The sequence below is a fragment of the Myxine glutinosa genome, chromosome 5 (genome assembly GCF_964187855.1).
Source record: "Myxine glutinosa chromosome 5, kmMyxGlut1.1, whole genome shotgun sequence".
In the NCBI taxonomy this organism is placed as follows: Eukaryota; Metazoa; Chordata; class Myxini; order Myxiniformes; family Myxinidae; genus Myxine; species Myxine glutinosa.
Genome location: NC_136265.1, coordinates 23661953 through 23673985, shown reverse-complemented (window position 1 = coordinate 23673985; position 12033 = coordinate 23661953). Strand labels below are relative to the sequence as shown.

General features: G+C 42.0%; 1 protein-coding gene across 5 annotated transcripts in view; it reads right to left on the bottom strand.

Moving 5' to 3' along the window:
* LOC137427844 (transmembrane channel-like protein 5) overlaps positions 1–12033 on the bottom strand; it is a 169982-nt gene that overhangs the window by 2606 nt on the left and 155343 nt on the right. For 3 of the 5 annotated variants that reach the window (XM_078777722.1, XM_068117611.2, XM_068117610.2), the window contains 10 exons: positions 9070–9167; positions 8815–8925; positions 8584–8659; positions 8160–8293; positions 7856–8023; positions 7648–7726; positions 6779–6865; positions 6024–6093; positions 1226–1288; positions 1019–1081 (listed from right to left, as the gene is read on the bottom strand). In XM_078777722.1, the coding sequence (XP_078633848.1) occupies positions 1019–1081; positions 1226–1288; positions 6024–6093; positions 6779–6865; positions 7648–7726; positions 7856–8023; positions 8160–8293; positions 8584–8659; positions 8815–8925; positions 9070–9167 (949 nt within the window). The remainder of the gene's footprint in view (positions 1–1018; positions 1082–1225; positions 1289–6023; positions 6094–6778; positions 6866–7647; positions 7727–7855; positions 8024–8159; positions 8294–8583; positions 8660–8814; positions 8926–9069; positions 9168–12033) is intronic. The other 2 variants (XM_068117612.2, XM_078777723.1) reach the window with 1 other exon arrangement.

Sequence of the window (12033 nt, the reverse complement as noted above, 5' to 3'; positions counted from 1 at the left end):
TTTTACCAGACATGACAGGTTTCACATCAATCGGTGAAGCAGTTTCAGAGAAGGGATTTTTTTTTGTTAACTATTGGATTTCAAGCTAATATGGCTGCCAAACCACGTGACCTATGACATAAAAAAAATGCACACTCTGCATATGTATGGGTAGGGGATCACGTTTGTGAAGTTTTGTGTTGATCGGATAAGGTTCATCCTTCTATCCAAGATGGCTGCCAAACCACATGACCTATGACATCATCATTTTCAAGCTCTATGCAGCTATGGAGTTAAATGACTTTTGTAAAGTTTCACATCGATAGGGTAAGCGGTTTCTGAGATATAATTATTCAATATTTTCCTTCAATCCAATATGGCTGCCAAACCATGTGACCTATGATGTCATAAATTTAATATTTCAATACAAATGGGTCATAGATCATGTGCATGCAATTTCAGATTTTTAGGATAAGGAATTCGACATTTAAAACATTTTTGTCTGATATACCACTTCACCTATGATGTCATCATTATCATCCTTTTGTTCTCCATTGGGAGTACTTGACAATGCGGCAAGTTTCAACTTTTTCCATTCAGCGGTTTCCGAGAAATATTTTTTAAATTATTCGCGTTTAATCCAAGATGCCTGCCATACCACGTGACCTATGACATCACAACTATCATATAAACATTCTGTATGGGTATCACTCCTACCCTGAAAGTTTCATCTCAATCGGACATGTGGTTGTTGAGAAAAACGAGGTTTAGCCCGTATGGACGTACGGACGTACGGATGGACGGACGGTATTTGACCTTTAGACCCCGCATCAGAGGGTGGGATCAAATGTTACTACTCTCACACCTTTTTGCCATGTGATGATCATAACTACCAAGTTTGGCCAATTTTATGACTACAGTTTCGGAGGAGATATCGTGACTGACAGACGGACGGACCCGATGAAAATCCCCCTCCTCCCCCATTTTTAATAAAAATCGTGGGGATAATGATGTGCATATCCATGCGTCGAATACAAACCTGGTAATAGGTTGTGACGGGATCCGAGGCTCGCGGGATGACTCGTGGGCCCCACCAGGTAATCTGATGTCAAGAACGAGAGATGCAAAGAACAGATCAACTTATGAGTGGAAGAAGAAAAAGCAGGAATGGAAAAATAATTTATGAATGAAAGAATGATGGTGAAGAGTTGCGACGATACCAAATTGTTGTGGTTAAAGTTCTCACCCCTTGGTGGAAGATTTCTCATCTCAATCGGAGGTTCATGACTATTTCGAGGCATTTCAGCTGCTGTGAAACAAATAAACACCAATTAATTAATTTAATTATTAATTAATTAATTACAACACCAATAAGTAGCTAATTGAGAAAAATAATTTCCAGCAATGCCATCCCACCAAAACGAGAAAGTAATAATTAAAACTCTGATCCGAGTGTTCCACCACGGGTCAGGAATTTGCTTTACATCAGCTGTCCCCTCAAAATAATAAATAAATAAAACAATTCAATGTACAACAAACGCAAATGCAAAACATATCTGGGAGAAAGTTGCGCGAATGTCCGAGAGAGTTTCGCATCGAAAGGCCCTCGAGCTCCCTTCCTCATACATGATGATGGGGACAGCAATGACATAGAGTGTGACCCAACGAGGTAGCATGGCGGCTTGTACCCAATTGATTATGGGTGTCCGGGGGGAATGGGATGGAACCGAGTCAGCCTCTGGTCCCTCGAGGGACAGAAGCAGCTGTTGAACTCGGTCTGTGTGAGATTCCGCACGCAGATCTATTTTAATATCGGTTGTCTGTTGTCTGAAGTACTGTCATCTCAACACCCAAGCAAGGCATTGTTAAATGCTCAGTCTTTTTAGGCCTCCGCCTCTGAAGGTGGCTGGAGACATTACGTTTTCGAGATGTCCGTCCGTCCGTCCGGGCTAAACATCATTTTTATCAGCAACCATATGTCCGATTGAGACGAAACTTTCAGGGTAGGTGCGACACCCATGTAGGATATTTTTATGATAATTGTGACGTCATAGGTCACGTGGTATGGCAGCCATCTTGGATTAAACGCAAATATTAAAAAAATTATTTCTCGGAAACCACCGAATGGAATTTTTTTTAACTTGCCACATTGTCAAGTACTCCCAATGGGGAACAAAAGGATGATAATGATGACATCATAGGTGAAGTGGTATACCAGCCAAAATGTTTTAATCGAATTCCTTATCCTAAAAATCTGAAATTGCATGCACATGATCTGACCCATTTGACTAGAAATAATAAATTGGTGACATCATCGGTCACATGGTTTGGCAGCCATATTGGATTTAACCTAAAACCTGAAAAAAAACATCTTCCCCCAAACCATCAAATCGATTGACTCGAAACTTTACGTGTCATTGACTAGGCGTGGCGATTAAAAGAAGATCACGAAATCATCATTGGTCACATGGTGTGGCAGCCATATTGGATTGAAGGAAAAGATTAAATAATTATATCCCTGAAACCGCTTACCCTATCAATGCGAAATTTTACAAATATCTAACACCACAGTTGCATATAGTTTGAAAATGATGTCGTAGGTCACATGGTTTGGCAGGCATCTTGGATAGAAAAACGAACCTTATCCAATCAACACGAAACTTCACAAATTTGATCCTCTACCCATGCGTATGCAGAGTGTACATTTTTTAAGGTCATATGTCAAGTGGTGTGGCAGCCATATTCGCTTGAAAGCCGATATTTAAAAAAATCCCTTCTCTGAAACTGCTTCACCGATCGATGTGAAACCTGTCATGGCTGGTGAAAATGTGATGCTTGAAAACAGCTGAAGGGATTTAAATCAAACTTGTGGACAGTGAACAAGGGCATCTACCCATTGTGGGACTATGCGGAGGCAAATTGGCGACACAGTCGCATTGTTCTATTTTTTGATTGGAGTAAAAAACGTTGCAATATTTTCAGCCACAGCTTAATCATTTTCAGAATACTCTTCACTCTCAGTCAGTCAACTTTTTTGGGGGTGGGGGGGGGGGGGGTTCTAATTTGGTGCAGTAAGTACACGACAACAATTTTGGGCCAGACATAATGCACTTTGTGCCTCAAAACCTTATTTTCCAAGGCTTGGGGTAATAGGATCAGGACCTTACACTGCTCATGAAGTTTTGTAACTACAATTCAGGCTTTGGATTTTAAATTACCCATTGCTGCCCCCAACACACAGCGCTTCCCAAATCGTCCTTTTGGTCCCCAGGTTGGTGCTATTAACCACTAATAACCGATTAGCCATCGATATTTAGCATATTTTGAGGCCGACACAAATTTTACGAATTTAAATATTGACATTACCTAAATGACCCTCAATTCTGCACTCACGAACCCCTTCTCCCTCCCCCGCTTGCTACGCTTATGAGCAAATCTAAAGCGAACACCACTGTACCATACACTCGTAGATCGAAGGATGGTAACCTTCTTTCCCGGTAAAATATCTGAGGCAGTTGGTTTCTTTCCACAACAATTCCACAGTAACAATGGCAAAGTTCAGAGGGGATGGCTCAATGTAGAGTCCCTGTATAAAGAGAGTTGCGCCATGCGCTGAACCGAGATTTCTGGTCACGTGATTTCGTGGCGCCATTTTGTGTCTAACTTCACCGTGCGTGAACGTCAGCTTGGTACGGGAATGTTGTTTATTGCCAAACAAAATGACTGGTTGTTCTGCTTTTGGTTGTTCAAACCAATCTGGGAAATATAAGATGTATAGATTTCCAAGTGATAAAGTCAGAAGACAAATTTGGGAAGCGAAAGTCAGACGAAAGAGCTGGAAAGCGATCGACTCCTCGAGACTCTGCCAGGTAGGCCCACGCCGCTTGATGATCGATGTTCAAAAGCAATTCTATCTGTTCAGTTTTTTTTTGGTTGTCTGTCCGTTGAAAACCCTTTTAAAGGGAAGTGATTTGTGTTTGTTTATAATCTTCAAGGAGCTGACCAAAAATGCATTTCCGTGGGAAGAACCCTGCTCAATTTTTTTCGGGTAGTCCTAGCGGACCGCATATTGTCATTGATTGATGAAATGTCCCGGTACAGTGACATTGCCTGGTCTGCGGTTGGGTAGTCTGCAGGCAATGTCACTGTACTTTTTCAGAGGGAATTAATTTTGATTTTATAGGGGTGGGAAACCCATGGTCCGTTTTGTTTTCAGTTGTCTGTCCGTCCATTCAAAACTTATTCCGAGGCAAGTTATTTTTTTGGTTTAAAATCTTTAGCCTAATCGGCAATCATAAAAGCAATTTTAGGGGGGGACCTGCTCAATTTTTTTGCGGGTTGTGCAGCCATCCATACGTCCAAAATTTGACGAGTTATTGTTTGCTTTGTACAGTGCTCATGCGTCTTGTGGCATATTTGCTCAAATATTTCCCACCCCGGGATTTATGGCCAAATTGTAGTGATGGAAGATTTTGCACATTGGACAATCCCTATATATTTAACCTGGTGACAGCTATCGTTCCCAAAACATACAATATTTCTAGGTGATTAATGCAGTAAAACAGGTGTATTTGTGTACCCACATTTAAAACTGGCTCAACTTTCAAAAGCTGTTATCCCTGTTTGATATCAATATACATGTGGTCGATAGAGCTAGCGATTTGTCTGGCCATCTTCCGGAAGATTGTCCATGTGATTTTCTGGGCAAGGGTGTAGTAATAAATGAACGTTTCAATCTTACTAGATGCCGATGACGTTTTCCTTATGTCAGAGACAGAAGCTGACTTGCAGCTTGTTAAATCATTACAATGGAAATTGAATATAAATGTCGATAAAACTAAAGTTGTACACTATAGAAATATGGCAATACCACGTACAGAATTTGTTTTAAGTGTGTTAGACTATATGTCGGCTGGAAGTCCTACACCGGAATTGCTCTCGGCATCCTTAAAAAAATATTGGATATGCCCACACTCCTTCTTTTTTTTTTTTTTTTTTTTTTTTTTGTTGTATACAAGATCGAGGCTCGTGAAAGAGCTAACATTAATCACACAAAAAGACAAACCGACACACAAAACACAAAAAACAAGGGGAGCGGTAGACAAGATGGGGAGAGAGGGGGAAGGACACAAAAGAGAGGGGGAAGGACACAAACACAACATTTGAGAGCAGGGACATCGGGAGGACTTGGGGGGAGGTGGGAGAGGATTAAAACATATGAACACTGCAAGGACTCTGGGGTGAATTACCGGGGGTAGAAAAGATCAAGGTTTTCGATGGGGGATGATAAGATATGGTGGTGAACAGCTGTTTTAAAGACCTGGAGGGAGGAGTGGGATTGAAGGGAGTGGGGGAGTTTGTTCCAGAGGCGGGAGAAAAGGGGAATGAAAGAGTGAAGGTGAGCAGAGAGCCTAGACTTTGGCAGTTTAACCAGAAGAGGGTTGCAGGCAGATCTTCTGCGACCTGAAGGAATATTGGGGGGACAGAGCACAGAGAGAGCTGGGGGAGCAAGGCCGGAGAGGAGTCGGTAGAAGACAGAAAGACGGTAGAAGACTCCTTTCTAAAAGTTATTAAAATTCAGAGAACGACAGCATTGGTTTGTCTTACTTATAATGTTAGCTCTTATATGCAGTGTTGGCTTGTAATATGCATTGCCATACCACTTTTAATATCACCACACAGCTCTTTTTCACGGCAATAGCTGAGTTTTTGACAAAACAAATATCACCTGTATGTAATAATAAGACTAAATATGTGTAGTAAATTTTTTTTTAGCAGGTTTAGAATATATCACCCCATATCGCGAATGTACATGTATATCTAATCCGACACACTTAGACACAAAATGGCGTCCAAATTTGAGTTGACACAACTCTCTATATACAGGGACTCTAGCTCAATGGTGCCGCAGCAACGGAATTATAATCTACAACTTCTGAGATGACAGCCGAATAGCACAATGGCTACATTATGAGATGGCACAAAGGTATTTAAAAAGGTTTACAGCTCATTTTAATGATTTTTTTTTTTTAAGGTTTACAAACCCATTTCAAGTTCATAATCTTGAGGTGGAAGGTAGTCATTCGAGACGGGGGCATCGGCTGGAGAAAACTGCTGTGGATATTTAGATGAGACAGAACATCATAAGAACACAATAAAATAGAAGCAAAATCAACTCGAAAGCATCTGAAAATGAAAAGCCACCCGCGTCTGCTTTTTATTCAGATGTCCTATTCTTCTTCTTCTAAACATGACAAAAACAGCTAAAAAAAAATACAAAATCACAATTGACTAATTTATGAAGCCTTCACCTTTGACCTTTGGATCTAAAAACCAATCAGCTTCCAGATTTTCATTGGTGAACCAATTCTGTGACCCAATATGCAAATTCATTAAATTTCAGGTCAATTGGATGAAAATTGATGATTTTATGTGACGCTGACCTTAGACCTTTCAACCAAATTATCAATTTGTCCACTCCATATTCTCAAGTAAAGCTTAGTTGAAAATTTGATGACAAAGCTCAAATGGAAAGGAGTCATGGCTCGGACGCACAAGCAGAAGTAATTGCAAAACCCGGTCTCCCGCTGTGCAGGGGACGGGATAATAATCACAACTTTCAACTGCACGATCTCCGACTTGGCCTGAGAGCGCCAGTGGTCGGTTGATGAGGGTGCAAACGCACTCAACACAAAATAAAAGCATCAAAACTAGCCGCTCACTTCCATTTTGTTCCGGCAACTTAATTCTGTCCAAACCCAGGCTTGTTTCATTGTAATCCATTCCTGCACATACTCACTTGTGGTCCCTGACGAGATGGAGGGTGCGGAGAAATTTTGTGCAGAGCGTTGAGCTTCTGGAGAAGAAAGCGCTTATCCTTTCCCTCCTGTCGAGCACAAAATATATAGGAGCCATTGCACAAAACTCCACCCAATCAATATTGCGTAATCTAATGTTAGTGGTGTTGTTGTTGTTGTTGTTATAGCCTCGTCACACAAAAAGACCGACGGAACTCAAGTGCCTAGCAGCATCCGCTGGATGCTCCTACATAACCAACTGTGTAGAAAGGGGGGTCTTTGTTGGAACAGGGAGGGCAGGTAGACATAATGTGTGGTCGTTTGTGGGTGGATAGGCAGAGGAGACATGTTGGGTTTAGTGCGGGTTGGAGCCGACGTTAATATTGCATAAGGGAGGGGTAGTGACGACTGAGTATAGCCAGGTGGACTCTCGTTTCATGACCAAGTGCTGCTTCTGAAGAGTTAAATTTGGGGAGGGTGGTTGAAGATATTGTGATGTTGTTTATGGGGAGGTAATCTGATGAAAGATCGGATGTAGTGTGCCAGGATGTGGTAGTCTTGAGTATGGGAGAGCACAGAGTTATATCGGGGGGGTGTGGGAGACTCCTGGAGTGGAGAGAGCGTCTAGGGGGCGACTCTTGGTCATCAAGGATATTTAAATGGTCTATTTGTTCTGGAATGAGTGTACCTCTTGTGTCTTGGTGCTGCTTTTGGTTGATTAATCAGGAAGGGTCTTTTGCATCGAGATCCCCCCCGATTACCAAGTCAGGGATATTTTGTAGATTGCTAAGTTGGGGTTGGTATCCTGGTGGGGATATGTGAATGTCAATAAGGTTTGTGCATTCATTTTGGGTAATACTTGTGCACCCACGTTTTCAATTTGTTCCTGAAGAAGAAGAATCATTTGCTTCCGTCCATCAACAATCTGGTAGTTCACATATATCACCAGCCTAAGAAAGCCAGGAAGCATGTGATAAGATTAATACGACTGCCCCATGCAGCGAAGCCAATTGATGCGGCATTAATTTGCCAGAGAATCACAATAATTCTCAGGCGTGAAGAGATGTGGGAAGGCTTACACCATGACGGCCGTTAACACGAAGAAGAAGAAGGCACTGCTGATAAGATAGTCGTAGATCCAAGCTGCCCCTGGATTCGTAGATCGCAGCGTATTCACCCAAGCTGTCACTGCATCATAGAAGCGCTTGCGATTCTTAAATGGTCCGCAAGATAAGGATGGAGCCTCGCTGGAGGAAGAGGAAAAGAAAGGCTCCTTTTCATTCATTCATGCACAACAGGTTTCTTATATTTGTTAACGAAGATAGAGAGGGACAATGCAAATATGGGAGGAATGCAAGAGGAACATAAAACAAAAATCCTTACGTCCAGATCACAGTGCCGACAATAGCTATGACACCCACAAAAAATGGGAAAAACTGGAGGAAGATGAAGAGCGTGGCCATCTGAGAGGCACGCCATGCACGTATGGGTGCTTGACAGTTCATGGTGATGCTTATCTGCATTACACGTCACAAAGCACCAAAGCATATCATTGGTACCTTTGTCGAGCTTCAATGGCAGAATGCTGCCAAAAGTAATTTCAGACAACATAATATGCGCTAACTCCGTAAACAACACGAGCCCGGGTATGCCATTGGTGATTGGAGGGCAGAAAAGCGAGTTAATGAGGAAACAAGCAAGAAAGTTATCAAAGAGATTACTACAATGGTTACTTGTGAAATATCTCGCACTGATCTGCCGCCCGTCCCCGGCTTCGAAACCCAACAACCTGCAAAAGCTGCCGTACCTTCTTTATATAGAAGATTATGACAAGCTTGATAATCTGTATGACAGGCAGGAGGGGTGCAAAAAACACACCAAGCCTGTGGAAAAGGAAGAAACATCAGATGGATAAAACAAACAAATGCGCAAGGGCACCGTCGATTACAACCTTCCACGGCCGAAACCATGGGATTACATGGGCCACGGCTCGGCCAAATTGTATTAACCACGAGCAAGGGAGGGGAATCCATCTCACCAGGCAAGTGTCTGTGCATAGATGAGGTCGAGCACGTTGCGAGCGATGTCAAACTCTGGCTTGCGAGACTCGAGTTTCTGCCCTTGCTTGGAGTGGAATGTTGCCACAAGGCTGCAAGACAATGATCAATTGTCTCTATCGATTTCGTTGACGTGGGGGCAAGAGTAAAGCAGCGGCGTTCTGGTTAATTGCCTCGGCTTTCAGACAAACTTCTACAATTTCATCGAAACCAAATAAATACACAAGTAAACTCACCGCCACACAAACTCGCCAAAGAACGTGCCCAGCAGGCTGAACAGGAAGTCCATAATGACAAGACGATACAAGTCCTGCCCGACAAAAGTTTCCCAGCACTGGGGAAAGCACGTCATAGGCAGGGGTAGAAACAAAAAGAAAACAAATAAAATATATAATTTGGCACAATTATAATCGCTGGAGTTTATAGAACAACTTACCACACCACGCAGTCTTGATAAACAATGACATGGGTGGGGTCTGCAAGCGGAAAATTTGATTGGTTGAAATGACGTAAAATCCCGGAATTGTTTGTCCAATTGCTGCTATACAGATGGGCTTCAAAAGTGCTAAAAGGCGATTTGTGTTCTACAGTGTTAAATATATAACTCGATTCAAATAAAATAAAGATTCTATCTCCAGACAGACGAGTCCCCAAGTAACAGAGAGGGCAATGGCCTCTTGATATACAGGTTAGCCAAGGCTATCGAATAAGCAGTCCAGGACCAACTGGTGGTACTTCCATTCAGGATGTGGCAGGACATCCGTAGATTTAAGGGTGTCATCAGGAAATGTCACCGATACAGTGACGGGGAACCAGGTGAGCAAAGGCCACCTGAAAAGCTGAGGCAATGGGGCCCTTGAGCCTTGGTTGGCAGTCCACCTGGAATAAGGTAATTCTGATCTCAAGTCCTCCAGATACAAGTTAATAGTGATCAATTAGGAAGAAGGGGCACCTTCGCTTCTTTTAGCAAACTTTCTAGATCAGGAAATCTTAAAAATAAAATTAAAAAACTGGCCCTCCAGGTCGGAGGTTTAAGGCAATGGGCCAGCAATGAATTCTGGTAAAAAGGTTTTTTGTTTTTTTTTAAGCTACAGAAACTCACACTGGCACAGAAGTCAACAGATAAGAATCTCAGTAGAAGCATTGGTCACCACCATCATACCTGAAGGGGCCTGGAAGGCGAAGGCAGCCAAGGAAGCTCAGCTACCGGTACATACGAGATACTAAACTGAATCGGGATACCAGATGATGGCCCTAAAGGGTGTTGGACACCCTTCAATGCTAAAGCACAACATCTCGCCAAAGATAGAGCTGCGCTTCGGACTTCTGTTGCATAGCAATTGGAAGGTAAAGATAAAGATGCGGAGAAGATAAGCAAATGAATGATCAAATGGGAGCGTCGATATAGCATACAATCACCAAAAATGGCCTCCTCATGTGCCAAAGTTTCCGTGACATCATCATCGTGTTGAAATAAAAAATAAAAAATAAAAACACGTTTACTCGACGTTAAGTCACACCGTACTCCAGGGAAAGTCAGTCTGCAATTCACAAGCATCTCTGTTACAAACTGGGTCACCCCACTTCGTGTGACCAATGAGAGCATAGCGCAAGATGGTGGGATCCCAGGTTCAAATTCCACATGTTGTGTCGTTTACCAATATCCTTGCAAATTCATGTCCAAGTACTTTGACGTCTCTCAATGTCTTTGGCCTGCATGCGATGTACGTACAAACCTCCTCCACGAGCCTTAGACCACAGCAAATAAAATGAATATAAGTGAAGTCACGAAAAATGGAACACTTTCATTTTCCTCAATACAGGGCTTGATATTTTCTTATTACAAATAAAATATCCACTATTTTACACTTGTTGTATGTGTAATGGGGTCTCCTCTACCTGCAGAGACAACTTCAGTGCAATATAACAATTTTTGGTTCTTGCATGACAGGTTAAAGGCCAAAAAAGGGGGTATTTTTGGCATTAAAATGTAAAGTAGTTAGACTATGACATTTCTTTGATCAACTATTATTAGCAGGAAGGTTTTGAGGTGTCTCCTTATTTTTTTATGTAAAATTTAAATGCTAAGGTTTATTTCAGTGAAAAAATTATCGTTCTACCCCTCTTCATTGCGGAGTAATTGAGATGGGAAGATGGCGCTATTTTCAAAGTAGGCTCAATTTGAGTGGTACTAATTTATCACTCTACTCCTTTACAAATGGTAACAGAATAACTATATCTTTTGCATTTTTCTGTTGTAGATACCATTCTCTGTTGAAGTCTATAAGTAAAATTCAATAAACATATCACATCATAAAAAAATTTGTATGAGAAAATCATCAAAAAATTTCCGTCCCCTTATGTCACGTCCGTCACACCCTAATTTATTCAAAAAGTAAGAGTTACAAAAATATGAAAAAATATGCCTGAGACAGCTTCAACCATTAGCTATTCTCAAACATCAAATGATTAATTTGTGCCTTCATGTTAATTTGTAGAAGGGGAAAATAATGATTCCGTCCCCTGAAGTGTCACATCCGTCACGCTGTGACATAAGTACCAGAAATGACAAACGGTACTACTTTCATGCATTTAAATACACTAGGACGTGCCCGTACGTAGATGCCCGTTCCTTGCCAAAAAAAAAAAAAAAAAATGTCTTCGCCCATGCATGCATGGGCGTGCCCGTAAGTGCGTGATGTGACCGTACAATGAATGTATCGTCCCGACGCCGCAGCTCGGATGACGCTGCAGTTAATCGGGCCTGTATCGGCAGAGTTATTATAAACGTGTACTACAATCGATCGTACCTTACAGCGTCTGCTCGCCACGTTCAGCATCAGTACGTCGTCACTATGACTATCCGTAAGTCCGGAAGTGACGTCCTCATTTGACTGTCCGGAAGGTCGCATATCGCAGTTACGATGAATCGCAAATTAGTTTTAATTAGTTTTAAAACATAGTTTAACGCCAACATAGTTTGCCAACGTGAAATAAATGAATACGCTCTCAAATGTGCCGTCCGAGGCAGAGTCTGTTCGCCACGTTCGGCACACGTGATAGCTCGCTGCTCTCTGATTGGTTGAATCGTTTTTTGGACATAGCTCGGTAACTACTTCTCCGATTAATATGAAACCTTTAAAAGGCACATCCTCAGGTCCCCAGCAATATACCTGGCAAGTTTAAAGTATATCGGACCC